Genomic DNA, 27734 nt, shown 5'->3' with positions numbered 1-27734 from the left:
TTTGTCCTTCTCTGCCTGACTTATTTCGCTCAGCATAACACCCTCAAGGTCCATCCATGTTGCTACACATGGCCAGATTTCATTTTTTCTCATTGCCATGTAGTATTCCATGGTATAGATAAACCACATCTTCTTGATCCATTCATCTGTTGATGGACCCTTAGGCTCTTTCCATGTTTTAGCTATTGTGGAGAGTGCTGCTATGAACATTGGGGTACATGTGCTCCTATGCCTCAGCATTTCTGTATCCCTTGGGTAAATTCCTAGCAGTGCTATTCCTGGGTCATAGGGGAGTTCTATTGTTAGTTTCCTGAGGAACCTCCACACTGTTTTCCAGAGAAGACCCAATCTTTTTAATGGGCAAAAATATTTGTCCAGATAACTTCACAAAGGGAATACATATAAATGGTGTTAGCATGTAAAAAAAAAAAGTGCTTAATGTCATTAATCTTCAGGGAAATGCACAGTGAAACTACAAGGTACCATTACCCACCAGCATGGCTAAAAAGACTGACAACAGCATGGACTTGTGATGATATGAGTAATTGGAACTCTCAACATTATTGGGGCATGAATTGGGTATAATCACCTTGGGAAAAGGTCCAGCAGGGTTCTTTTTTAATATATAAAACTAAGTACCTATATACATACCTTATCACACAATTCCACAACTAGGTATGTATCTGGGAGGAAACCATAACTCCACAAAAAGACTTGAACATGAACTTATTAGATACATCTCCAGAGGCAAGGGAAATAAAAGCAAAAATGAACTATTGGGACCTCATCAAGATAACTTGTCAAGATAAAAGGCTTCTGCACAACAAAGGAAATAATCAAAACTAAAAGGCAACCTTCAGAATGGGAGAAGATACTTGCAGATACATATCAAAGGGTTAGTATCCAAAGAACTTATCAAATTCAACAACTAAAAAAGAAATGATCCAGTTAAGAAATGGGCAGAAGACATGAATAGACATTTTCCCAAAGAAGACGTCCAGACTGCTAACAAAACACATGAAAAGATGCTCGACATCACTCATCATCAGAGAAATGCAAATCAAAACTACAATCAGAGGGACGCCTGGGTGGCTCAGTTGGTTGAGTGTCCAGCTTTTAATTTCAGCTCAAGTCATAACCCTAATGTCATGGGATTGAGCCCCATGTCAGGCTCTGCACTGAGCATGGAGCCTAAGATTTTCTTTCTACCTCTGCCCCTCTCCGTGACTCATGCTCTCTCTCAAAAAACAAACAGAAAAAAAAGAGAGAGAGAGAGAGAAAAGAAGAAAAAAAAAACAGAAAAACTACAATTAGATACCACCTCACACCTGTCAGAAAAGCTAAAATTAACACAGGAAACAACAGATTTTGGCAAGGATAAAGAGGGAGAATAGGGAACTCCCTTACACTGTTGGTGGGAATGCAAACTGGTACAGCCACTCTGGAAAACAGTATGGACATTCGTCAAAAAGTTAAAAACTACCTTATGACCCAGCAGTTGCGCTACTAGGTATTTACCCTAAGGATTAAAAAATGCTAATTCAGAGGGGCACATGCACCCCAATGTTTATAGCAGTGCTACCAATAATAGCCAAATTATGGAAAGAGCCCAAATGTCCACTTGTCCCCTGACTAATGGATAAAGATGTGGAGTGTGTGTACATACACACACACACAAACACACACAATGGAATATTTATTAGCCATAAAAAAGAATGAAATCTTCCCATTTGCAACGATATGGATGGAGCCAGATAATATAATGCTAAGTGAAATCAGTCAGAAAAAGACAAGTACCATGATTTCATTCATGTATAGAATTTAAGAAATTAAACAGATGAACATGGGGGGGGGAAGGGAGGTAAACCATAAAAGAGTCTTAACCACAGAGAACAAACTGAAGGTTGCTGGAGGGGAGATGGGTGGGGTATGAGCTAGATGGGTGATGGGCATTAAGGAGGGACCTTGTTGGGATGACCACTGGGTGTCATATGTAATTGATGAATGACTAAATTCTGCTCCTGAAACTAATATCATGCTACATGTTAACTAACTAGAAATAAAATTTTGAAACATTTAAAAAAAAAAAAGGAAGGGGGAGGAACTTGCATATGAATATTCATGGTGGTTTTACTCCTGATAGCTAAAAAACATAAACAGCCCAATTCCCAGCAATAGAATGGACAAATGTTGCCATTCAAGCGAATACTGCTTAGCAATGAAAGGAACAAATCAGGGGCGCCCAGGTGGCTTAGTCGGTTAAGCGTCCGACTTTTGCTCAGGTCATGATCTCATGGTTCGTGGGTTTGAGCCTCGCGTCGGGCTCTGTGCTGACTGCCAGCTCAGAGCCTGGAGCCTGTTTCAGAGTCTGTGTCTCCCTCTCTCTGACCCTCCCCTGCTCACGCTGTCTCTCTCTCTCCTAGAAATAAATAAAACATTTTAAAAACTTTAAAAAAAAAAAGGAACAAATCAATAAATAACAGCACTAGATGAATTCCAAGAATATTATGCTGAGTTTCTAGAAGGCTTCCACAAAAAGAGTAAAATTACGTGACACCATTATATGAAATTCTAAAACAGGGAAAACTAATTCAGTGTGAAAAAAACAAAATCAAATAATTGGTTTTCTCTGGGGGGTGGAAGCAGAGATTGACAAGGAAGAAACATAAGGGAACTTTCTGGCCTTGACAGTAGTGTTCTGTATCTTGATGGAGAGGTAGGGTTACACTAGTGGATGCATTTGTCAAAACCCAAAATAATGTCCACTAAGATCTGTGCACTTCAGTGTGTAAATTTAATATTTAAATTTTACATGAAACACAGAAACTAATACTGACCTCCAGTTAATGTGTGCTTATATATTTGGAAGGAAGTGTATTAATGTAATTCACTTGGAAATGTACCAGAAACAGGATGAATAAAAGGATGAAGAGAAATGCCTGGGTGGCTCAGTTGGTTAAGCGTCCGACTTCAGCCCAGGTCATGATCACAGGGTTCGTGGGTTCAAGCCCCACATCAGGCTCAGTACTGACAGCTTAGAGCCTGGAACCTGCTTCAGATTCTGTGTCTGCCCCTCCCTTGCTCACACTCTGTCTCTCAAAAATGAATAAACATTTAAAAAAATTTTTTTTAATAAAGGATGAACAGAGGGACAGCTAGATAGAGCAATAAATACATGGTTATAAGGCAAATATAGTAAAATAATTTTTAGGTATACAGGCTTATAGTATAAAAATTATACTTAACTTTTCATAATGAAATACTGAGACCAAGTTTAAATAAGCCCTAACATGACAACCCTGCAAAATGAGGACTGTAATTTCACAAAATATGAAGAGAAAACAACTTGCTGAATTGTTACCTAACTGAACTTTAAATAGAAACCTGAAAAAAAAAGTGCAAACATACATACATACATCAGTCCGTCAAGAAACAAGTGAAATTAAATAACAAACCAAACCTGGCCCTATGGCCAGCCTTGCCCACCTTACTTTCTCTCTTCTGGAACCCATTCTGTCTTTAACTCTTCTTGGCATACTCTCTCGTCTTCCTTTGCAATGAAGATTTAAAGACTAAAAACTTGTCAGCCATTACATGCCAGGCTTCCTTTCACTATCTGATAATACGACATTAGCTCTAGTCCAGAAACGCTAGGATACTGGTTACTATTCCGCCTGTTGCCAGCTACGATTCCTAGGTGACCCTCTTTGGATTTGTCAAATCATCATTCACCAAAACACTATACAGCCCTCACGATATGCTCAGTTCTCAAGAGGCTTACAATGTGGCATGGGCTGCAGAGTTGGAAACCATCAGGTGTGCAGTGTGGTGACCGGGCAGGTCAAGCTGCTGGAACTGGAGATGGGGCAGGGTCAAGCAGTGGCCTCTAAGAAGGGGAGACTTCCTGAAGCCAGTGCTTCAACTGCCTTGAACAAGGAGTTGGCATTAAGACAAATGGAATGCAGAAAGAGCTCCTGAGAAATTCTCAGTGCGTTACCCCAGTAATCATTCATTACAGCATGCCAAACAGCAGACTCCTTGCATTTATTATGTTGACTCTCAGCAGATCTTTGAGACTTAAATGCACTGGTGCCCCAGCATCACACCACACACATTTTTTTAATTACCATGAAAAAGGAGGTATAATGTGGCACATGCCATCCGATATCCCACTCAATTCAGTTAAAGGACACCCAACTTCCTTTCTATGTAATCAGATGGCTAATCCCAGAACTGGACCCAGACAAGGCTGCCCATGTCCGTGTGTGTTTAGAGCAGCCAGGTTCAAGTGCGCAGGCTGCTCCAAGACGACATCATACAGCCCACAGCCTTATGCTGGCAGGTGCCCCCGCTGGCTGCACATTGGTGGCTCCCTGGAATCAGGCAGGCACCTCCTCTTGGGTCACTCTTCCGTCCCTGCAGAGGAAAACCACAAAGGACCTCCAGGCTGCTTGAGTTAAAGTCTCCATTTATTTTTTTACAAAAATCCAACATAAGACCTTTGTGCTCATGACTGGAAAAAGGGTGGGGTGGATGGACATGGCATGGACATCAAAGAGCTTCCCCCTTCACCATATCATCATTTCAAAGCGGAAGCTCTGAGCACACACACAGGCAGTTCCCGCACAGACCGCTCCCACCTGCCGAGACAGCACCCCGCCGACCATGAGCAGGCCCGGCCTGAGGAGCAGTCCACACCAGACAGACACCACTGCCAGGGGTGCAAAGGCTCAGGACGGCCTGATGAGCACCTTGGGGAGGCTCTCACTTAGATGAATGCCCTTCATGGTGAAGAGCAAACTAGCTACCTGGGGATAAGGATGTCCTGGGCCCCAGGAGCAAAGACTAGGCAACAAGGTGTTACCTACAGACAGCTGGGGAAACCATGTGAGCGGTTTTCATCTTCCAAATGAGTCACAGTTACGTGGTAGAGATGACATTTGTGTTTCCCAAGGTGACATATCAGCATCAAAGTTATTTGAAGCATGGAGCGGGGCCTCTCCCTAACCCACCTAAAAAGCAGCAACCATTCATTCTCCAGGAGCACCTAACCAAGCAACATAAAAGGTCTGACTGCCTGCCTCTTGCTACTGAGGAGTGTCCCCTAAGAACTTGGCCAGTGTCCACCAGAGCCTGCTGTTCAGAGTCCTTCAGGTTAGTGCCTGCCTTGTCAGGGGCTCTGATGTCATAGCACTTCCTGCAGTATCTTTGATGTCGTCCATAATCTCAGACCACTCAGCTACTCCTGGATCCACCAACAGCATTCAGGGACCCAAAAACCTGGCTCTACTATAAGGGTCCTAACACAGCCTGCTCTTTTCTCACTAGGTCCCACTGAAAGTCAGTTTATGAGTTCCTCACATTAAAATAAGATAAAAATAGCAGCCACATATATAGCTCAAAACACCACACTCTTTGGCTCCCCAGAGGGAAGAAGGCTACTGCTAAAAAGAATAAAGACAGGAGTCAAGAAAAGGGTAGTTAGAAAGGATGCAGGGAGTCTGGACCCCTTTGCTGGGTTGTCAAGAAGCAGAACTGAATTTCCTGGGTAGCTGCCTCTGTGGGAGAGCGACAAGATGCCAGTGGGAACCTCCGGGTGACATAAGTCCTAGGCGCGGCCCTGGTATGGTCTGCCAAGGAGGAGAGGTCCAAGTCCAGCTAGCCCTCCAGCTGGATGGGATCTACGGGACAGAGTCTGGCTTTGAAATGACACTTGAAGAAACCCACTGATACAGGTGAGAAGAGAATGTGCCCCCAAGAAATAGAAGCACAGGGTGTCAAGGTCTGGGGAAGACGGAACTGGCTTAAGGCATGTGCATGACCAGGACAGACCTGAGCTTTTGTCCAGCTGTGGGAAACCACCTATATCCAGCTTCACTGAAAGAAAGTGGGGGTCCAGAAAAATGGTAGAAGCCATGGGCTAAATCCCTGCCAAATGCCACTAATACCCTCTTCTGTTCCCCTACTGCCACTACCACCAAAAAAAAAAAAAAAAAAATAGCTTATTTCCATTTCAGCCCAGGGAATAGAAATGTAAACCCGAGTGGAAAGTGGTAACATGGGTACGAGTGCCTGTGAAATCTCAGGCTGGATTGGAGCTTAACATAAACTAGATCTTCCTATCGTTCTGACACATACCAAATCTCAAGGGGTCCTGGAACCAACCTGGCATTAGGGATCTGAAAACTACAGGTAACACAGGGTCCAGGTCTAGACAAAGGCGGAGGGGAAGGTGAATTTCACCAAGGTATTTATCCCAAGGCAGGAGCCTTGCTGTTAAGACTTCCCGGCCAGCCGGGTGGGGATCCACAAAGGATGCTTGCTCAGTCAACGCCAGAGAGAGTAGGCCAACCCGCAAACCACCGCAGATCACACCTGGAAGTGTGGCCCACCAGTTCTCTGTTCTCTTACATGAGAGAGAACTTTCAGGAAAGCCTGAAGCCAAAGCACAACATGTGTTTTATAAGGAGGGCCGAACAAAAAGAGCCATCTGGCAGAGCTATCTTCAGGTCTCACTCCTTCCTCGCTCTTCTCTTTCCAAGGGGAGAGAATGGGGGTGCAGGACAAGTTCTGGGACAGCACAGCCTAACAATGAATCCTCGGAATCACTGAATCCAGCACAGGGAAGCTCCGCTGTTCCCAGGGGTGCAGGTCCTCCCCGCAGACTCAAGCGACGGGAAGATGCGAGTTCCAGATTGCATGGTGGCAACAGATGGGGGAAGGAACAAACCAATACAACTGATCTCGTCCAGGCCCCATAGTGGGGCCAAAGCTGGCCCTTTTTTGTTTCTGCACATTGATGCCCTGGGGAGTACGGAGATGATCTTTAAGGATGAGCTAGATACCATGAGGCCAGGATCCATCTCCACCAACATACAGAACATCAGAAGACCTGGTGGGTCCCTCACTTTGTGAACAGGCAGAAATTTCAAACTCCCCCCACAAATATATATACATATATATTATATATATGTATATGTATATGTATGTGAGAGTGTGTGTGCATATATATATACACACATATATATGTATATATATGCACACATATATATGTATATATATGCACACATATATATAAATAAGCCTTGAATGGCAAATCTGAAACTTTTTCCTTTTAAATAATAATAATAGCTGTTACTGAATTTAAAAATCACAAACCAGCTGTCCTGGGCTTATGAACTGCGTGAGTGACTCTCCGGAGTCCCCATGGTCCTCAGTGTAAGCTATCAGTCAGTGCCCTGTATAGGGAACCCCAGTGTCCTCAGACCAGGGTTCCAGGCCCAGTGTGGCCGACTTTAAGAGAAAGAAGGCTGTTTCCTCTCCACTCTTCCTGCCACCTTCCAAGCAGAGGGCGTGGGCCACCCACCCAGTGGACGTCCCAGAGGTCCTTCAATGTCTAAGAACCTTAGGAGCCATCTCCCCCTCTCTGCTCATCCTCTCCCCCAAAACTTGCAATGCCCCTAGATGAACTTGAAGCACTTGGTCTTGTCGTGGGGCAAGCGGGTTTTGAAGAGCACAGAGTCCACCCTGAATTGAGTGTACAGCAGGGGCATATAGCCATACACCTTGACAAAAAAGTTGATACATTTGTGCCGCTCATGAAAGTGGGAATCATCGTGTGACAGGGCCTGAGGGCATCCCGGGCATCGGAAAGTCCACCGAGAGGTCACCTGGGCATAGGGAAGAAAAAGCACACAGAGTGAGAATCGCAGGCTAACATGGTAGAAAACGTGCAGCTTAACCAATCTGATGCTTCTAATTTCCCAGGGAAGGCAGGGACCCTGGGTGGCCATGTTAACCCACAGAGCAAGTCAGGAGCCACAGCCCATGCTCTCTTCCTGTCACATATGTATATATCATTGGAAAGTGTGCTCCTTCCAAACAACCTGAACTGTAGATACCAAGAGCCTTATAATGTATAGTATTACTTGTCTCAGTAATTCCACCTCTAATATCTATCTTGGTTGCACAGCAAGATGTAGATATGAGCTGGTTCATTTCATCAATGTTTTTAATAGCAAAATACTGGAAAACTATGCATCAAAAGGGTACTATTTAAATAATTATAAAATACTATACATTCATTTAAGAAGAGGCTTGGTGGGGGGGGGGCCCTGGATGGCTCAGTTAGTGAAGCGTCAGACTTCAGCTCAGGTCATGATCTCCCAGCACATGTGAGTTTGTGCCCCGCAGAGCGCTCTGTGCTGACAGCTCAGAGCCTGGAGCCTGCTATCAATTCTGTGTCTCCCTCTCTCTCTGCCTCTCCCCTGCTCCCACTCTGTCTCTCTCTCTGTCTCTCTGAAAAATAAACATTTAATTTTTTTTAATGTTTATTTATTTATTTCTAGGAGAGAGAGAGACAGCGTGAGCAGGGGAGGGTCAAAGAGAGAGGGAGTCACAGACTGAAACAGGCTCCAGGCTCTGAGCTGGCAGTCAGCACAGAGCCCGACGCGGGGCTCGAACCCATGAACCGCGAGATCGTGACCTAAGCAAAAGTCGGACGCTTAACCGACTAAGCCACCCAGCTGCCCCAAAAATAAACATTTAAAAAAATGTCTGGAAGAAAACAGGTTTAGGAAAATTGTATTTAAAGGCATGGAAAAGTGGTTATACAGCAGTAGTTATGATGATGCCAATGAAATTTCCAGCAATTAGAAAAGCATGATGAATAATGTAACAGCCTCATGATCAGCAATGCGGAAGACCAAATAACATAAAAACCCCTTCGGCACAGAGTACCTGAAAATTTAGGATGAAATATATATACACCATCTCCTTAAATGTATAGCCAAGCTTGTAATGAAAGAAAGGAGATGAACTGTCAGGAAAGAAGTGAAGTCCTCAGAGGCCAAAATAATGAAAGAATCTGAATCCAATGAGATAGCCAGGAGCTTTGGTTTTTAACAGGCTGGGGAGGCAAGAGCTACCAAACCTTACTGAAGACTTTTTAAAACACCAGGACCCAATGGAAGGCTGCATGGGCTGGAGGCAGCTCCACAGAAAGCTGTTTTCTTCCCAATCTTAGCTTTAAGTGAAGAGGAAACATCACCTGTGAGAATATATAACCACACGCTGGCCCTCACACACCTGAGTTTATGTTACCTTTGTGTCCTGAAAAGCCCCAAGATGCTAATTTAGCTTCAGTGGGTCTCAAGTAGGTATTGACCCAACGTACATGGAAGAAACAAATGCAAATCCTCTCAGGTATAAATTCTGGCCTCCTATAAATGCCGTTAAGTAAAATACCAAAGACTATGATTTCACAATCAAAAGTCACAAAAAGAGGGGGTGGGGGTGGGAATGAGCCAGATGTGGGGAAATCTGCAGAAACAAACAACAGAATTAGACTCCAAAACCCTGCAAAATCATAAACCCCAAAACCCTGCAAAATTGGAGGACTATCAGATAGTGACTAGGACAATAAATATATGTGCAAGGAAATTTTGAAAGATTACTTAAGATTTGGTAAAGAAAAAAGGGACTATCAAAACAGTCCTAGAGGCTATGGAAAAAAACCAAACAGAATAGGAATGAAAAGCATACTGAATTCAATGTGAATTGAATGGGTGTGAAGAGAAGATCAGTGATGAAGAGTATACTAAAATTATTACCCAGAATAGAAAATATTGACTAAAAGCCTTAAAAAATACAAAAGCAAGATTAAGAGACATGGAGAGGAGATATTGTATGACTCCATTTGTATGAAGTTCAAAAAGGGCAAAACTGATCCTACAACAGAAAAAAGACACTAACTCGCTGTCATTCTCTGGCTGAACTCTCTGGCCTGCTTGGAGCTGCTCCCGCCTATCCTGCCTACCCCCTGCCTGCAGGAGGGATCTGGGCCTTTCTTTGCCCCTGCCCTCCCTGGGGGGAGCATGACCAAGGAACACAGAGAAAGATGCTCAACCTCCATAAAAATCAGACAATGGGATACAATTTATACCTATCAAATAGGCAAAAATGAAAGTATAACAGTACCAAATGTTAGTAAAGATGTGCAGAAACCACATTGTACAGTGCGGGTAAGAATATCCATTGGTACATCTGTTTTGATTAGCAGTAATCATGCCTCAGATAAACCTCATTGGCTACAATACTGTCACTGCGCAAAGTTTGGTACATCTACTTTGAAGAAAGTTGGGCATTATCAAGTATAACTGAAGGTACATGTAGTCATGACCCAGCAGGAGAGGAATGTACCCAGGGAGATACACGACATCTGCTCTATTGTAATGCTTTGTTTCTTTTATTAAAAAAAGGAAGATATATAATCTGAAACAAATAGGGCAAAATGTCATTATCTGGCAAAACTCCTGGGTATGCATATTATATTCCCTTTTTTAAAAACATTTCATTCATATATTGTAAACCAGTAGTAGCAAGTGTTTATATAGAAGCACTTTACTTATATAAGTATAGACATATCCGATTCTCTGCCTTTAATAGGCCCAACAGTTCTTTGCTCCTTTTCATATGAGTGACAAAAACACAAGCCTCTAGAAGGACTAAATTAACAGCATCCCAGCCAAGGGAGCCCCAGTGACACCTTACATGCTTACCACTCTGATTTTTAGTTCCCGCTTCCTTTCTGGCTTATAATATGTCCAACTATACAGTGGAAAAGAAAGTTTGTTACATAAACACTAAAAACATGTTATTTTTAGGTTACCTAGTCCACAATACTGCCAGAACCAGAAAATTTACTGTCAACTTTTTAAAAAGCAGACTACAAAAAAAGGTACATATTTTTAAAAACTAAAAATAAAAATACTACCACCACAAAGAACCAAAAGAAACATGCCAAAAGGCTTGAGTAATTTTTCTTTCTTTCTGAACAAATCTTTTACCAAATAATTTAAAAATTATTATTACTATTATAAATTGAGGGAAGAAATTAAACTTAAATAGCTCATCCCATAATTTTTAGCTAACAAGTAAACATCACATATAGCCAATCATAGCTGTCAGCATCCAGGTCTCCAGAGTTAAACCAGGTAAGGAGTGGTCAGGGCTCTGAGGGGCTGCTCATCACACAGCCAAAAGTCTGAGGGCATCAGGACTTCCACAGAGGTGGTCCTGTGAAAGAGCCCACCAGGCCCCCCCACTTCTCCAGTTCTCACAGGATCCTTGCGGTGTACAGAGAGCAGTGAGTTACCACTTTTCCCCTGCCCTCACTGAAATAGGAGATGGGCATCAAGAATTCGTGAAGAGGGGCACCTGGTTGTTTAAGCATCTGACTTGCATTCAGGTCATGATCCTGTGGTTCATGATTTCGAGCCCCATGTCAGGCTCTGCACTGACAGCTCAGAGCCTGGAGCCTGCTTCGGATTCTCTGTCTCCCTTTCTCTCTGCCCCTCCTCCACTTGTGCTCTGTCTCTCCTTCTCTCAAAAATAAACAAACATTAAAATTTTAGAAAAGAGGGATTCATCAAGAGAAGGATATTATCAAACAGCATCTATGTCCAGTATTCTACTCTGTTTTCCCTATACCTGAAAATCTTCCTCCTCATCCCAGATACCAGCATCCAACTACAGAGAAGCCCAACCTTGCCTTGCAAATAATCCCATCTGACCCAAAAGGTATTTTATGCTGTTTTCACTAAAGCAGTGGTTTCTAATCATGTGCCCCACCAGTTAAAAAAAAAAAAAAAAATTGAGACTGCAACCCTAATGTACTTATAAAAAACATTTATATGTATTTGGGGATATGTATTTATATATTATAAAACATGGTATTATGTAACAAAACAAAGGAATTTAGAAACATGAAGCAACAGCTGTACTATAAAATGAAGTCTGAACTTTTAACACTTAACCAATACTACAGATTATATTTTATATGGGAATGTTCCAGGTAACCCAGTCTAAGAGAAGTATTAGTATCAGGCATAGTAACAGAAAGGAAAACCCTTCAATAGATGGTGAGACTCTTATTACCAGAGAATTAAGATACATACTTATGCTTCCTCTCTCTACTTCCTTATCACTTTCTACTTCCTTCTCAATGCTTGTTGATCTTTTAAATTTTTATTTTTTTTACTGTTTATTTTTGAGAGAGAGTGTGTGAAATAGGGGAGATGCAGAGAGACACGGAGACACAGAATCCCACGTAGGTTCCTGCTGTCAGTGCAGAGCCCCACTTGGGGCTTGAACTCACGAACCATGAAATTATGACCTGAGTCAAAGTCAAGACACTTAACCAACTGCACCACCAACTGCATCCTTTATGTCCTTTATTTTCAATGAAGCTTATTTACATTCTAGATCTTTCTCCTCGAATAATAGCAATACATTATTCAAAGCAATAATATGAAACTAACTCCCTGTTTTTTATTGTTAAAATATTGTTAAAATATTAACATTTTATTTTTTTATTATTATTCTACTTTTCGGGAGGGAGAGCACAAGCAGAGGAAAGGGGTAGGGATGGGGTGGGGAGAGAGACAGAGAGAGAGGCTCTCAAGCTGGCTTCACACTCAGCACAGAGCCTGACAGCCTGATGAGAAGCTGGATATCATGACCCTGGAATCATGACCTGAGCCAAAAAGAGTCAGACCCTCAACCAACTGAGTCACCCAGGAGCACCTACGATATTAACATTTTTGAAAGAATACTGCTAATCATATAAAACAGTCATATGTTCTTAATCATAACAAGGGAGAGAATATAGTTTTATAGTGAAAACCTGAAGTAAAGAAAAAAAAGAATTACTATTTTAGAACATAAAATAGTACATAGACCCAATACTATTAAAATTAAGTAAATTAATTCAAACACTTAGCTCAAACTGGTTCTACACTATGAATAACTGGACTCACAATTTGAAGGAATTAACTAGAAATTTGAAGACATTTTTAATTTATTGAGCTTTTGATTTTAAAAAGTCATCCTAATCTTGAACTCTTCTTATATTCCCATAGGATTAAAAAAATTCACAGAGAATACTTATTTTTCAAGGTTTTACTTGATAAGGATCATGTTTACCAAGTGCAAATTATTTTCTGTCTCACTCTCTACACTGAAGAGATGGTTTGGCTCATGAAACACCAGCCTGATAATATGGCAGACAAACACACTTTAATAAGGATGAAAAATTCATCATGTCTGTGAGCGCTTTCAGGTGACTGATGCTATTATTAGGTACCTAATCACTCAGATACTTTAAACTTTCATGGATAATGTCTTCTGATCTACTAGGGAAGTATAAATAGAAGCATATATCTTGAATGAAGTTTAGTCCCTGGTCATATAAGAAAGGATAAGGAAAGAAAAGAAAATTGCACTGATCATTAATTTCTAAGACCCATTGTCTCTCTACCTTAAAGTTTATAAGGAAGTACGCTTTTCATCTGTTTAACATCACATAAAATGAAAACAAATATTTTCATTTAATATTTAATTAGTTTAATATCTATCACTGCACCTAGGAAACACACAACACTTTTATATAAATAATTGTAATGGCTATTATTCACAGTTTAAGAAAACTTTTGGTGCACTGTTTTGCTAATTATTTTTCTGTTGTGAGGCTTTAGGAAAAGGCCCAGCAATAGCAAAAAACTATGGGGTCATCAGGAGCTAAGTTCTAATGCTGAGCCATACTTGGGAAAAGGTTTGATTAGGTATAAATGAATGCATAAGGCCCCCAATTGCTTTTCTCTATCTCCTTTTACACTATGTTGCATGGACCCAAGGTCCTCTGTTTACCACTCTGCTACCACTACAGATATGACTGGAGTATCATTAGCATAAGCTGGTGATTACTTCGTCTATAACTTACCTTCAAAATATAAGAAGAATAAAATATCCACCCAATTATTATTAACTCATAGCACTAATGATATACGTGAAGGTAACTTATTATTTTATAAAATTAAATAATATGCCTTTTTAACAACAATAAGATCTTAATTAATTACTTAATTAGCTTTTTAACCTCAAGGACAGCGGGTGTGAATCCAGAACATAAATACTGATAGAACAGTCGTAAATACTTTAGTTGGAACTGACAAACAGATTCTCAGGTATCAACTGTTGCAAGGTCCTTACCAGGCCTACCCTCATCCCTACCAGAAGAGCTTTCACTTGTCTGAACCTGCAATGAGGACATAAAAGGTGATGTAACTGGTCTCTCTGTGCATGGAGTATGACGTTACTGTATTCTGGTCAAATCTATTCACTAACTCAAAGACAAAACTTTCTAGAATTCAGAGGGCACTGATGGTTTGTTTTTGAGTAAATGTCTTTCATAGTATTACTTACGTGCCAAGCACTATTCTTAGAGCTTTACGTATATTAACACAGAAACCTTAAATTTTTTGTGCTATGGATCTATAGAAAAGTTAATAATTACCATAATTTTAAAGCAGTGGTGAACATAAATAATACTTTAAGATGTAGCAACAAATGTAATGTGATATGAAAATATCCATCAGTTGTATTGGTGACAGATCAGTTACTGTAAACACTCAGGAACTGTAGCATGTTTGATACCCGATGGAAATACAAATTCCAGTTAGAGATTAGTGAAAATTAAAGATATAATATTTTCCCCATCCAAGTTCCAAACCCTCTGAGTTCTGTCCATTTACGCCTTAGTGGTGAAGAGCCCCTGTATGAACAACTCACTTAACCCTGCAACAACTGCAGATGAGGGCACTGAGGTATGGTTCATCACCCACTGTACTACTGCAAAATCAATGAATTAAGTACGCATGCACCCCCAGTTCCATATGTGCTGGGACCCTCACCTTGATGGGGGGTTTCCGGGTGATGTGGGAGACAAGGAAGTTCATGGCGATGTCCTCACAGTTGATGTATTCATCCACCATATCTCGGATGGCCTGGGGCATCACGTAAGAATACAGGTAGGCATAATACTGTCAGGGATAGAAAAGAATTACAAGCTCTGTTAGAGGCCACAATTCTTAGACTTTCAGCAAAAATATACATGGATCTAGGGGCTGCTAGGAAGTATAGGGGGCGTGGGGAGGGCTGGGTGTGACATTCATTAGTGGAATCACTACTGGCATTTATTGAGGGAGCTGGGGCCAAGGCTGCTAAACATCCTACAAGGCAGATCTTCTGCAATAATAAAGAATTATCCATCAAAATTGCCATTATCACCCCCTTTGAGGATCGGAAGTTCATTTTACAATATAAAGATTCTTCAAATTAGGTCAGACAGCGGTTCAGTTGAACAACATTCTATCTGTGACAATGGCAATAAAGGATAAGTGAGGGAGAAAGCCTGGTTATTGAGTCATAAAACATCCAATCCCTCAGTTCCTCAACATATGGATTCTAGAATCTGATTACTTCTCAATCATTGCCACGGGCTACTCCCTGCTCCAAGCCACCATCATCTCTTGCCTGGATTATTCATACAGTCCCCTAAACAGTTTCCCTGCTGCCATGTTTTCTTCCCTACAGTCCATTCTATGTACAGCAGAGTGATCATGTTCAAACACAAATCCAACTGAATATGCCACTCCAAAACCCCTCAATGGCTTTTCACCTCACTCAGAGTAAAAGACTACCTTCTTTTTTTTTTTTTTAATGTTTTATTTTATTTTTGAGAGAGAGACAGAGACAGAGTGAGAGCACGGGAAGGGCAGAGAGACACACACAAAATCTGAAGCAGGCTCCAGGCTCTGAGCTGTCAGCAAAGAGTCTGATGCGGGGCTCAAAATCCATGAACCACAAGATCATGACTTGAGCTGCTTGAGCTGAAGTCAGATGCTTAACTGACTGAGCTACCCAGGCGCCCCAAAGCCTACATTCTTAAAATTGTCCTGAAAGGCCCACAAAATGGTGTGCTAAAGCTGGCTCACACTTGCTAATGAATGTCAATTGCTAAATTTTCAAGAATTTTGTGAGACTGTTTAGGAATTCTGTGAGCGTGTTATGAAAAATAACCATTATTAAAAATGTAATTACATAAACTTAAAATTAAGTAAGTTATATTAAAGCCAACAAATACCTAAAGCACATCACTATTAAGCTTACTATTATTTATTACATTTTACTGTTATCTTGAGGTTATTTATATCTACCATATCTGTATGGTGAAAATACTATATAATGGTGCAGAACTGCCCGTCCCTTCCTAACTCCCAAGTTCACAGACATGTCCATAACTTGAAATCAGCCACAGTAAAAATACTTATAGTACAGAATGGACAAATGCTATAAAACAAGGCAATTATTAATTATGATGTGTTGCAATGTACTAATGACAAATGAATAGGTAAGGTGCCCAATAAAACTGATTTATATATTTTATTACCTTAAATAGTTAGAATCTGTGTAGTGAAATAATGATCATAAAATTTTTGTACCACACAATGTTTTGCTGTTATCTTAATGGCAAAGTACTTAAGCGAAGTTAAAAGATGTATCATACATTCTTCACTTATAAAAAGACAGATGGTTAAAATGTGTTGACCCTTTATTTTTTTTTAATTTTATTTATTTTCAGAGAGAGAGCGCAGGCAAGGGGCAGAGAGAGAGGGAGAGAGAAAATCCCAAGCAGGCTCTGTGGTGTTAGTGCAGAGCCCGAAGCAGGGCTTGATTTCACAAAATGAAAGATCCTGAGCTGAGCGAAAATCAAGAGTGAGATGCTTAACCGACTGAGCCACCCAAGCGCCTGTTGACCCTTTACATGGCCAGTGGCTGCCATTAGTGTGCAAATGAGAACACAAGTAGAGAACAAAATCCATATCCTCAACAAGGAGAAGGTGACATGAAAACAAGAAGAACTGCCTTTTGTGAAAAATATGGAGAAAGCATTATGAACACAAATGTTTAGAAGTATTTCCACCATTATGTGATTATGATTGATGCCATAAAACAATAAACACTTTCACATTGTACATTTTAAAAACATATGAAAACTTTGTAGCCTGTTTAAAAGTATTTTAAATGAAAAGTTTCAATGGATTTAGAACCTACTTCTAAGAAAAAGTAACACTTTCTCATTAGTTGGCTAAAAAAAATTAAAACGGCATTTCAGAATTTGAAAATTCTAGGCAAATTTTAGTAAAATGCTACCAAATTAGTGGATGAATATCATTACTTAGTAAGTACAGCAATGTGGCATTTCTTACATGGACAGTGACTAAAACCAAGCAAGAATATGCTTACTTTAGAAACAGATCTCTGACTTGCCATAACACAGTGTCAAATTAAGGTTTTAAAAGATAATAAACCTGAAACGAATATGACACTGCATGTTAACTAACTGGAATTCGGAATTCAAACAAAAGGAAGGGAGGGAGGGAGGGAAGGAGGATATTCAATCATTTTGCTTTCACTAAAATATAAAAATTCAGTGAGAATATAATTTTGAAACTTTATATTATCTTTATCTCAACATTATAAAAATTTCTGTAAGCATCCCCAAAGGCAAGGGAACCAAGAGCAAAAATGAACTACTAGGACCTCATCAAGATAAAAAGCTGCACAGCAAAGGAAACAATCAACAAAACTAATAGGCAACTGATGGAATGGGAAAAGATAGTTGCAAATGACATATCAGATAAAAAGGCTAATATCCAAAATCTATAAGGAACTCCCCAAACTCAACACCTGAAAAACTAATAATCCAGTGAAGAAATGGGCAGAAGACATGAACAGATACTACTCCAAAGAGGACATCTAGATGGATGCTCAGTATCCCTCATCATCAGGGAAATACAAATCAAAACCACACTGAGGGGACACCTGGGTGGCTCAGTCGATTAAGCAGCCAACTTTGACTGAGGTCATGATCTTGCGGTTTGTGAATTCGAGCCCTGCACTGGGCTCTGTGCTAACAGCTCAGAGCCTGTACCCTGATATGGATTCTGTGTCTCCCTCTCTCTCTAAACCTCCCCTGCTCATGTTCTGTTCCTTTTTGTCTCAATAATAAAANCCATATGTTTGCACATATAGGAGGATTAGGAGGAACTTAACGGAGGACCATGAGGGAGAAGAAGGGGAAAAATAGTTGGGGAGAGGGAGGGAGGGAAACCATGAGAGACTCTTGAATGCTGAGAACAAACTGAGGGCTGATGTAGGTGGGGTAGAGGGGAAGGAGGGTGATGGGCATGAGGGAGGGCACTTGTTGGGATGAGCACTGGGTGTTATATGGAAACCAACTTGACAATAAACTATTTAAGAAAAAAAATGTCTGTAAGTATAGTAGTACATATAAATAAATACACACCCCTGTGAGGTACAGGTTTAAAATTTTTTATTGATAGGTACTTATAAAGAGAAAACCTGATTTCTCTAGATCAGGGATGACCAACTTTATTGCTTTCAAGGTAAATGAATATGTGACACTTTAAAGAAATTGGTGTAAGAAAAATAGAGAGATGTGGAGCAAATAAGTGGATACAAGCCCATTAGCAGGGGACAGCTGACTACACAGCTTTAGGCAATTGGTGCCAGGCAGGAACATAACACCCAGGTATGACCTGATTTTCATGTTCACTGAAGTCCAGACCTTTTGAGTAAATTTCTTTGGTGTTTAAAACCTGGCAGTGTATGGGAGAGCACTAGGAGACTAAATAAACATTTCTGTTAGCCACAGAAGGCCTGAGGGCTGCTACTCAATAACCTTCACTCTAGATTTTCAAATAGAAAAAAACCTCTAATGTTTATTAAGTAAATTATTTATTACTTAAAAGTAAAGGGATATGACTATTGTAACTTTTAAAGAGCAATCAGAATTTGAGAACAGGCAGACTTTTCAGAAGACAAGTAAACTCATAAGGTATGAGTAGACAATGCTAAAATTGGTGGCTCTTTCTCAGACAACCAGTATGAAAATAAATGACTCCAAGTTAGGTATGGTTTCTCAGCCGAGAGTTTCTGATCCTACTTGCAACCCCTATCCCAATCAAAGCCCACTTATATCTGGAAAATAAGCACAAGGGTGAGATTCAAGATGGAATAAGCAGATCGGCTACACACATTAAGTTTTAAAAAGAAAAAAATCTGAAGGTTTAATGATTTGTTAGTCTAGTTCAAAATGTCCCTAGTAGGATGGCTTTCCAGGTTCTGTTGAGGTGGGTCACAAGATGCCACCATCTGAAATATGAAATACATGAGGGACAAATGACTGGAGAAACTTGGGATGTCAGTTTGAAGAGGGACATACACAGGATATCCTGGAAACATCATTAGGTATAGGATTCAGGGAACAGCCAAGGCTGGAATATAGACACAGAAATCACCAGCCTATAGGTGCTAACCCACAAGACCTTGAAATAGGAGAGAATGTCTAGGGAAAACACAAAGTCAGAAGAGCACTAGCTACAGAAGACAGAACTCTAAGACACTTCAACATTTATGGGAAAAGCAGTGTATAAGTTGCCCAGGATGACAGAGGGCATGGAGTGGAGATCAGGATGATGGGCCAACTGCCAATGTCTTTGATGACCAGGAAGAAATAACTAGGAGGTTCCTAGATGGAATCAACAAGACAAATGCTCAAATGAGCCTCGAATGAAATTTTATATGAGAACTGAGAATTGTCTGCAAGTGTCATCAGTAAGCAATAAAAATGATTCTATATACCTTCCCTGCTCCAAAGTACGTATCTGGGGAAATGACTGGACTCAATCACTGTCTCTGGAAGAAATACAGGAAAAGGGTAAAGGGGAAGCATTGTCCTCAGAGAAAAGTCAGGTAGTAATCAGGTCCAGGAGACAGAATAGGTATTCCGTAAAGTGAAAGGTGCAGGAAATTTGCTTTCTAAGAAAAGGAATTCTTCACAGTCCAAAGGAAGTACTTGGGAGGGAAGATATAGAGCAACACTATCTAAGATATATTATGTGAGTCACATCTCTCACTTTAAATTCTCTATTAGTGCGGCACCTGGGTGACTCAGTCAGTTAAGCATCAGACTTCAGCTCAAGTCATGAGTTTGAGACCCTCATCAGGCTCTGTGCTGACAGCTCAGAGCCTGAGGCCTGCTTCAGATTCTGTGTCTCCCTCTCACTCTGCTTATCCCCTGCTCACACTCTGTCTCTCTCAAAAATAAATAAACAATTTAAAAAATGGTAAATAAATTCTCTAGTAGCCATGTTTTTAAGAATAAAAAGAAACTAATACTAATTAGAACATATTTTATTTAACACAGTGTATCCAAAATAACTGCATTTTAACATATAATCAATATAAAAATTATTAATTGGATAGTTTACATTTGTTCTTTCATGCTAAGTTTTCAAAATCTGGTGTGCACTTTACACTTACAACTCATCTCAATAATGACCAGTCACATTTCAAGCCCTCAATAGCCATGTATGGCAATGGCTTCATAATACAGATGAAAGACAAGATACAGATGAAAGATGAGTCATGAGCAAAGCATTTAGCAATAACAATACAGGAGAAATGTAATGACTGCAGGGGTGTGCACTTTGGATATTCATTAAAAACGGGGACATATGCCAGGGTGAAAGCTCTAAGGAATAAACAAAACTTACACAACCACTACAGAGGCTCATAGTGGGGTTTGATAGTGTGGGTTAGCCTGAATCAGAAGAGAACCAGCCAGGCCATGTCTAGGATGGCAATGGTAAAACAACTGTATTTTAGCCCAAAGCCCTCAGTTTTAAGGAGGGGAACCAATTCCCAGAAAGACAAACTAATTTCCCAAATGGCCTACATGCAATTGTGCAGGCAGCCCTATTACCTTGACTTTTTATTCCAGAGTTGCTCTAAGCATCTTGAAAACAGTCTTTAAAAATAGAAATAACTTACTTCTAGCATAAAAGGAACATATAAGAGGGGCATCTGGGTGGCTCAATCAGTTAAGCGTCGGTCTTTGGCTCAGGTCATGATCTCACAGTTTCTGGGTTCAAGCCCCACGTCAGGCTCTGTGCTTACAACTCATAACCTGGAGCTTGCTTTGAATTCCGTGTCTTCCTCTCTCTCTGCCCCTCCCCCACTCAAGCTCTCTCAAAAATGTATAAACGTTTAAAAAAATTAAAAGAAAAAAAAGGAACATATAAGAAACATTAGGATGGCTAACTTCAGGGCAGCATTGAACTACCTACCACCAAAAGGCTCAACTCAACCAAGTTCATGCCAATATTACCAAGCTTTTTCTTACCTTGTGAAAGAAGGCAGCACCTGTCAGCACCATGGACAGCTCACAGGAGTAGTTGGAGTTGTAGAGCCAGGACTGATGCGGGATGTCCCACGCATGGTAACGGCCAGGGAAACCCACAATGCGGTCCCGTGCTTCTCTCCACACCCTCGAAAAATACAAGTATATGCATACACCTGAGTATGAAGCTCTAAGATTATCAGAAAGTTTAAAATTATCATTTCTATCTCGCAGGCTCTGGCCCTTGAGCTGTTACTTCTTTTTTCCTTAAAAAAAATTTTTTTTGAATAACAAGATCAATCACAGGTCAAACAGGATAAAAACAAGCAAAGAATGCGACATGTAGCTTCCTTAATACGCACTTGCTTACTGCTCTTCCAACTTCTGGCAGCCAGCACCTCTCCAGCCTTTACAGAAAGAAGCTGGAATAACCCGGAAAGGAATTAACTAGAAGTCAAGAGTCTCCAAAAGGAGGTGTGTACAGCAATCTGCTAACAAGTTGGAAGAAGATACCAATTTCTACTTCTATTTATTTTTAATCTTAATTTCCAAAAAGTTCTATTTTTTCTATGCTATTTTCTATTTTTTCTGTTCTATTTTCTATTTTTTATTTTTACTTTTTCTGAAAAGTTTTGTTTTACATGGGCATAATATATTACTACAGTAGGACTTGTATATAATTTATATATATTGCATACTTAACTTTTCTTTTACCGAAGGGGTACACCATTAAAAAAAGCTTGGAGTCCACTAGTTTAACAACAGGAGGCTGCTGCCTGGAGTAGGTGCAATAGTCTTAATTCCTAATTTGAGAAAAGCTGAGGCCAAAACCTGTACTATCAAAAGAAGTGGTCTATAGGACTATTCAGATGAAATATTCATAAATGCAAGAAATAATAATTCAGAATTCAGTATGTTTTCAGGCTAAACTTTTATATCATCCCCAAATTTATAGGTAAGGTAAGACAATACAATCAGCTCACCAATTTCACAAGCTAAAATCATAGAGCTGAAAGTACTTATCCCTCTGTAGAACCCTACAGGCTGTAGAAGTGCTTCTGGAGTTTCATAAGCAATGAACCACCGCATTGCCACTCCATCTCACCCCCAGAGATTTAAACTGCTTGAGAAACTCTCTCATCACTTACATGGAGCTTCAATTCCTAAAACACAAAAAAAGATTTCATTCCAAAAGACCCTCTCCAATTAAGTTTGAAAGCAATTAATCTAGTCCAATACACGAGAAACCATGACTTATATCATAATATAACAGCCTCCTAGATGGCCTTCTTCCATCTCCTACCCAACTCTTACCTCTGTCCTAATTTATCTGCTAAAAAGGACTCCAAATTACCAGCCCAAAAAGCTATGAGATGTTTTCATTATGTACTTTGACATTTACAGAATATAAGAATTACTAATAAATACCACCAGGATATCCAAATGTTATATCAATATTCCTAAAAATATTGATCTCTTCAAATGCCTATTGCTTCTACTAGTCCTTAAATAGCAACAGAAAGAATAGGAAACTGAATGTTTTAATCATCTTATTTGGCTGATTTAAGTCAATATAATGCAATTAGTCCTTAATAAGGCATTTGCTACATACATGATATCAAAAGGTAACATATCTAATTTGTTTAAGGGCTGCCAACCATGATATGGTCAATTATATATGAAATAATAATAAATAATATGGCTAATTACATATCATAAAAATAGGGTTAATTAACTATTAAATAATAAGGGAAAAAATCAATATGGAAGCACTGGTATGAGATAAACTCAGATAAAGGCTTAAATAAATTCCTGGGCCAATGCATGAGTAGTTTTAGATGGTATGGTCTCAGTGAATATTTGAGAGTTGGGCATCTTAAAATATCAACTATAGTGCTCACTTCGGCAGCACATATACTAAAATATCAACTATAAATAATGCTACCAATTTACATATAAAAACATTGCACATAATCAGTTCCTTAACATTATAGTCAACTTGTGCTGCATTACATATGTTTAACTTATGTACCGTATTATAATAAGTCATGCTTTGGTATGCCTTACTCTTAATGAATTATTCTTTAAATGTCCTAATGTTCTAATTCCCAACACACTATAATTGGTTACTAGACACATAAAAAGATACTCAAAATAATTAGTCATTAGGGAAGTGCAAATCAAAACTATACTGAAATACCACTTCATCACACACAATAGGATGGCTATAAATAAAAAATGGAAAATAACAAGTATTATCAAAGACATGGAGAAATTAGAACCCTTATATACTGCTGGTGGCAATCTAAAATGATGCAGCCTCTGTGCAGTTCCTCAAAATGTTAAAGAGTTACCATATGATTCAGTTGTTCCACTCCAATGTATATATCCAAGAGACATGAAATGTTCATACAAACACTTGTACATAAATTTTCATACCATTATTCATAATAACCAAGAAACAGAAATGACCCAACTGTCCATCAACAGATAGATGGAGCAACCAAATGTCCATATATACAAAAGGAAGTACTGACACATGCTGAGATGGGTGAACCTTTTAAACACTATATTAAGTGAAAGAAGCCAGTTACAAAATGGCACATGTTTATTTTCGATGTCCACAATAAGCAAATTTATAGAGGTACAGATAGATTAATAGTTGCCTAGGGCTTAGAGCAGTTGGAGAAAAACGGGAAGTGATTGCTGATGAGTATAGGGTTTCTTTTGGTGGTAATAAAGATTTCTAAAAAGATCATAGTGATGGTTCCATAACTCTGTAAACATACTAAAAATATACAGAATGGTTATACTTAAATGAGTGAATTGTATGACTAATGAATTGTATTCAATAAACGTTACCCAAAAATGAATTGTGAGAAAATGATCACAAGTTTGGATGTCACAGTAAATATCAAATTGCTTTAAAGTTGCTAAGGCCTACCCTCAATTTTTGTACTTAGATCACTGTGGACAGATAATAAACTGTCCATGGGCCTGTATATTAGTCCATGACACACTCTGAATAGCCCTGATCTACTCCATTCTCTTACCTGTAATGTTCCTTCAACTGGGATATATAAGCCCCACTAAGAACTACTAAGATTCAAGAAAACAATTTAGTTTAGTGATTGACTAAGAGTTCTGGAGTCAGACAAACTTGCATTTCGAATTCCAGTTCTGCCACTTACTTTCTAACATCATGGTTTTGCTCTCCTTGATCTCAATTTACTCCTATGTAATATGGTGATGAGTAAAACTTAGACCATCAAGTTTTATAGCAGTATTAATGAGATAAAACCACACAAGGTGCTCAGCCAGTCTCTGGAACACAGTATGGGTTCAACAAATGTCATGTATTTTGATCATCAGAACATCCTCCTCCTCTTCCCTCTCTTTTTTCTCTTGGATCTTTGCATCTAACCCCATCTTTCCCCAAATCTTTCAAGCCCCAGGGTTCTGGCACCATTCCAATGCCCCAGCACATAGCAACATGTTGCTTCTGCCTTACTAGGAGCTATTCCTGCAAACATAAAAACCTCACATTTCCATTAGGGAGATACCCCTTGCCTCCATATTCAGCTCCAGGGCCAGGCAGGTAACCCTGATCTAGCCAATCATAGAATCCATCTCCTTGGCCTCAGACGTAGAGCCTATGAGAGATCACAGGCAACAAAGAGGAAAGCAAAACCTAGAGATGAAGAGAAATGGAGTTCTCCAACATCACCTAAGACCCAAAATCCAGCTATGTCCTAAGTCACTCCTTACTACCTCTGACGACTTGTTACTATCAGCCAAGAAATTCATTTTGCTGCGTAATCCAGGTTTGAGTTGGTTTTCTGTCACTTGCAAACAAAAGTGTTTCTTGATTAAAAATCAGCTGCTCACCGAAACCCAAACATGATCTCATCATGGCGGAGGTGAGCATCATCATCAATAGACAGGATAGCCTCTGTCTCAATTTCATTCCAGGGCAAGAATCGGTTGTTTAAACTGTTCTTCTCAGTCCGGACCACCTGTAAGGAGGAGGGAAAAACACTAATGATCAATACTGCATTACAGAATGCAGAACCAAAACTGCCTGAAGGACAAAGGAGACTGTGGCTAAATTTACCAAATAATCTTGCCTGGTTGCCTACCACTCATAAAAAAAAAACATGCCTTTCAGGAACAGAACTTGATCTTATAATTCAGCACATGTATAAGGATTTCACATTTTAAGCTAATTTTCTTGTGAAACAAGTTAAAGCTGAGGATTATTTTACATAAATGATAAAGTCTATGGAAATTAAAAATAACTTTCCCAAGAGAACACAAGGTGGCAGAGTAGAACTGAGGTTCTAATTCCCAGCTCTGAAATCCTCAGGCTTACTCATAAATTTTAAAACCCATCTCAGAAATCCCTTGAGCCTGTGTTATTTCTGATGCCCAATATAAAGGCTTTTTTTTTCCCCCCTGGTATTACAAAAAAAAAAAAGAGAGAGAGAGCCCATCCAGCTGGGTTAATTACCTCGCTTTTGCAATTCACACTGACCACACATACAGATGCTTTTTCTTTCAAGGGGTACCTAATTCAGCAAAACTAACAGCTGTGTCCACAGCAAATCCCAATTCAAAGATTCTTTATACAAAGTGACCCACATATTCAAAGCAGTATTTTCTTCATAAAACAAAGATGAGTGCCCAAATAGAATATTACAAAGACTTTTTTTTACTTAGACCTCATCTTAGATAAGCATAGTTTACTACAATGCAGGTGGTAGCTTTGTTTTTCACCTTGCCCGATATGAAGATGACCTCAGTACTTTAATAGCTCATCTTATTTTTATAGTTCCTATATCTAATTAATCCAACTAATGGGAAACTATCATTTTATTCTCAAAAACCAAAAACAAAGAACTTCCTGAGGATCATCTTTTTAGAAAGACAAGAAGGGTCATCTTACTTTCAACAGAAACTTTTGCTTGTACTGAGAATAAGTTCTACCTAGCTTGATGAACGGAATTACATCCAGGGTCTAAAAATTTATGAATGCTTTCAAAGGTACTCCTATGACCTCACAAATATTGTCTCCATAGCTTAAAATACTCTTTCTCCTATTCTTCTACCAAGATTCTTCTCTCCCTGGAGACCCAGCTCGCATGCCTCCTATCACTTATACCCTTGTCAAAATTAATCACTTCTAGGTCAGCAGAGTCATCACACTTCAATTAATTCATTCTAACATACTTAGAATCCAATTAGTTCAGAGCTCAAAAGGCCTTGCAGATCATATGGCCAGCTCTCACCTTGTACATGGACAAATGGCAAGTGGCAGAGCTAGACGTTAATTTGTGCCTTCTAACTCCGAATCAGTCCTTTTCTGCTAAACTTACATCAAATTTATAAATCTCATCAAACCAAAGCCCTACGGAAAATGCATTATTAATCTCTGTACCATCAAGAAGGAGAAATGCTGTCAAATAAGGACATATGTGAAATAGTTTATCACTTAGAATGTTTATTTTACTAAAGAGCTTTAAAAAGTCTTTAAAGACTTTGCCTCAGCCCCAGAGGAGTTCCGCCCAAGTCAGGACAAGAAAGGATCTATAATCAGATTTGCTACTACAGAAAACAGATGTCAGAGCCAAGCAAGAGACACAGAACCCCCACCCCCACCCCGCCCTGTAGCACATTGGACCGTATAAAAAGTCCCCTGGAAGCAAGCCCAGGTCTCCCAAGCTCAGATTCAGCAGTTACGGAACAAAGCACTGAGGTCGGGGTTGGAGAAAAGACGAGCAGAGAGGGGGAGATGACCAACTACTCACCATAGTAGCTGCTGGGCTCCATCCCCAAGGAGCAGTGAAGTGGTGAAGTAGCAGAAACCAAATGCCAACCTCAGCAAACATAAAATGCCATCTATTTGAAGACACACCCAACTTCAGAGATGTTAAAATATAAAATAATGTCCACCTTAGAGTCAACGGACTATGGCAGCTGTTTGCTCACCACCCCCAACAAACCACCCTTGGTCATTCATTTTACTTTCCTAACACACCTAGCATCCACTTAATACAGAACTGCAAGTCTGCCAGGTCAGGTGGACAAAGCTTCCCCTCAACTCTAGCAGCAAATACACACAGCTTTAAATGAAGAAAAAATATTCAATTCGTGAATAATCAACTGTAGATTATCAATTTTGCAGGCTAGACACTAAGAAGATTATCTACAGCAAAATTAGCAATCCAGGAACACAGCACAGAACTTTAGTACTCAAAGTGTAAGCAAAACACCAGCAACATGGGCCTCCCCTAGGACTCTCTTGAAACACAGGCCTACCCCAAACCTACCAACTCAGAAACCTGCAAAATCCCCAGGTGACTCCTATGCACATTAAATTTTTAGAGGGTTGGCAGAGGAAAAGCATGATTGTAGTGTCCATCAAAAAAGTCTGGGGGTACCTAGATGGCTAAGATGGTTGAGCGTCCAACTCTTGGTCATGATCCTAGGGTCATGGAATCGAGGCCCATGTCAGGCTCCAGACCCATGTTTAGAGATTCTTTCCCCTCTGCCTCTCTCCCTGGCTCACATGCTCTCTTTATTAAAAAAAAAAAAAAAAAAAAGAAAAAGAAAAAAAAAAAAAAAAATT

General features: G+C 39.8%; 1 protein-coding gene and 1 non-coding gene across 2 annotated transcripts in view; both read right to left on the bottom strand.

Annotated features, from left to right (window-relative positions):
* Positions 1–7045: 7045 nt before the first annotated feature.
* EXTL3 (exostosin like glycosyltransferase 3) overlaps positions 7046–27734 on the bottom strand; it is a 35904-nt gene continuing 15215 nt past the window's right edge. Inside the window, exons 3-6 of the mRNA XM_077769690.1 lie at positions 24995–25122; positions 21110–21254; positions 14751–14879; positions 7046–7670 (exon numbers count right to left, since the gene is read on the bottom strand). Of these exons, the coding sequence (XP_077625816.1) occupies positions 7461–7670; positions 14751–14879; positions 21110–21254; positions 24995–25122 (612 nt within the window). The 3' untranslated portion in view covers positions 7046–7460. The remainder of the gene's footprint in view (positions 7671–14750; positions 14880–21109; positions 21255–24994; positions 25123–27734) is intronic.
* LOC144236119 (U4 spliceosomal RNA) lies at positions 9973–10114 on the bottom strand. The gene has a single exon (XR_013336415.1). It is a non-coding gene; the product is annotated as a U4 spliceosomal RNA (small nuclear RNA).

This window comes from Crocuta crocuta, unplaced genomic scaffold (assembly GCF_008692635.1).
Source record: "Crocuta crocuta isolate KB4526 unplaced genomic scaffold, BGI_CrCroc_1.0 scaffold551, whole genome shotgun sequence".
Taxonomy (NCBI): Eukaryota; Metazoa; Chordata; class Mammalia; order Carnivora; family Hyaenidae; genus Crocuta; species Crocuta crocuta.
This window is presented reverse-complemented; position numbering and strand designations above follow the sequence as displayed.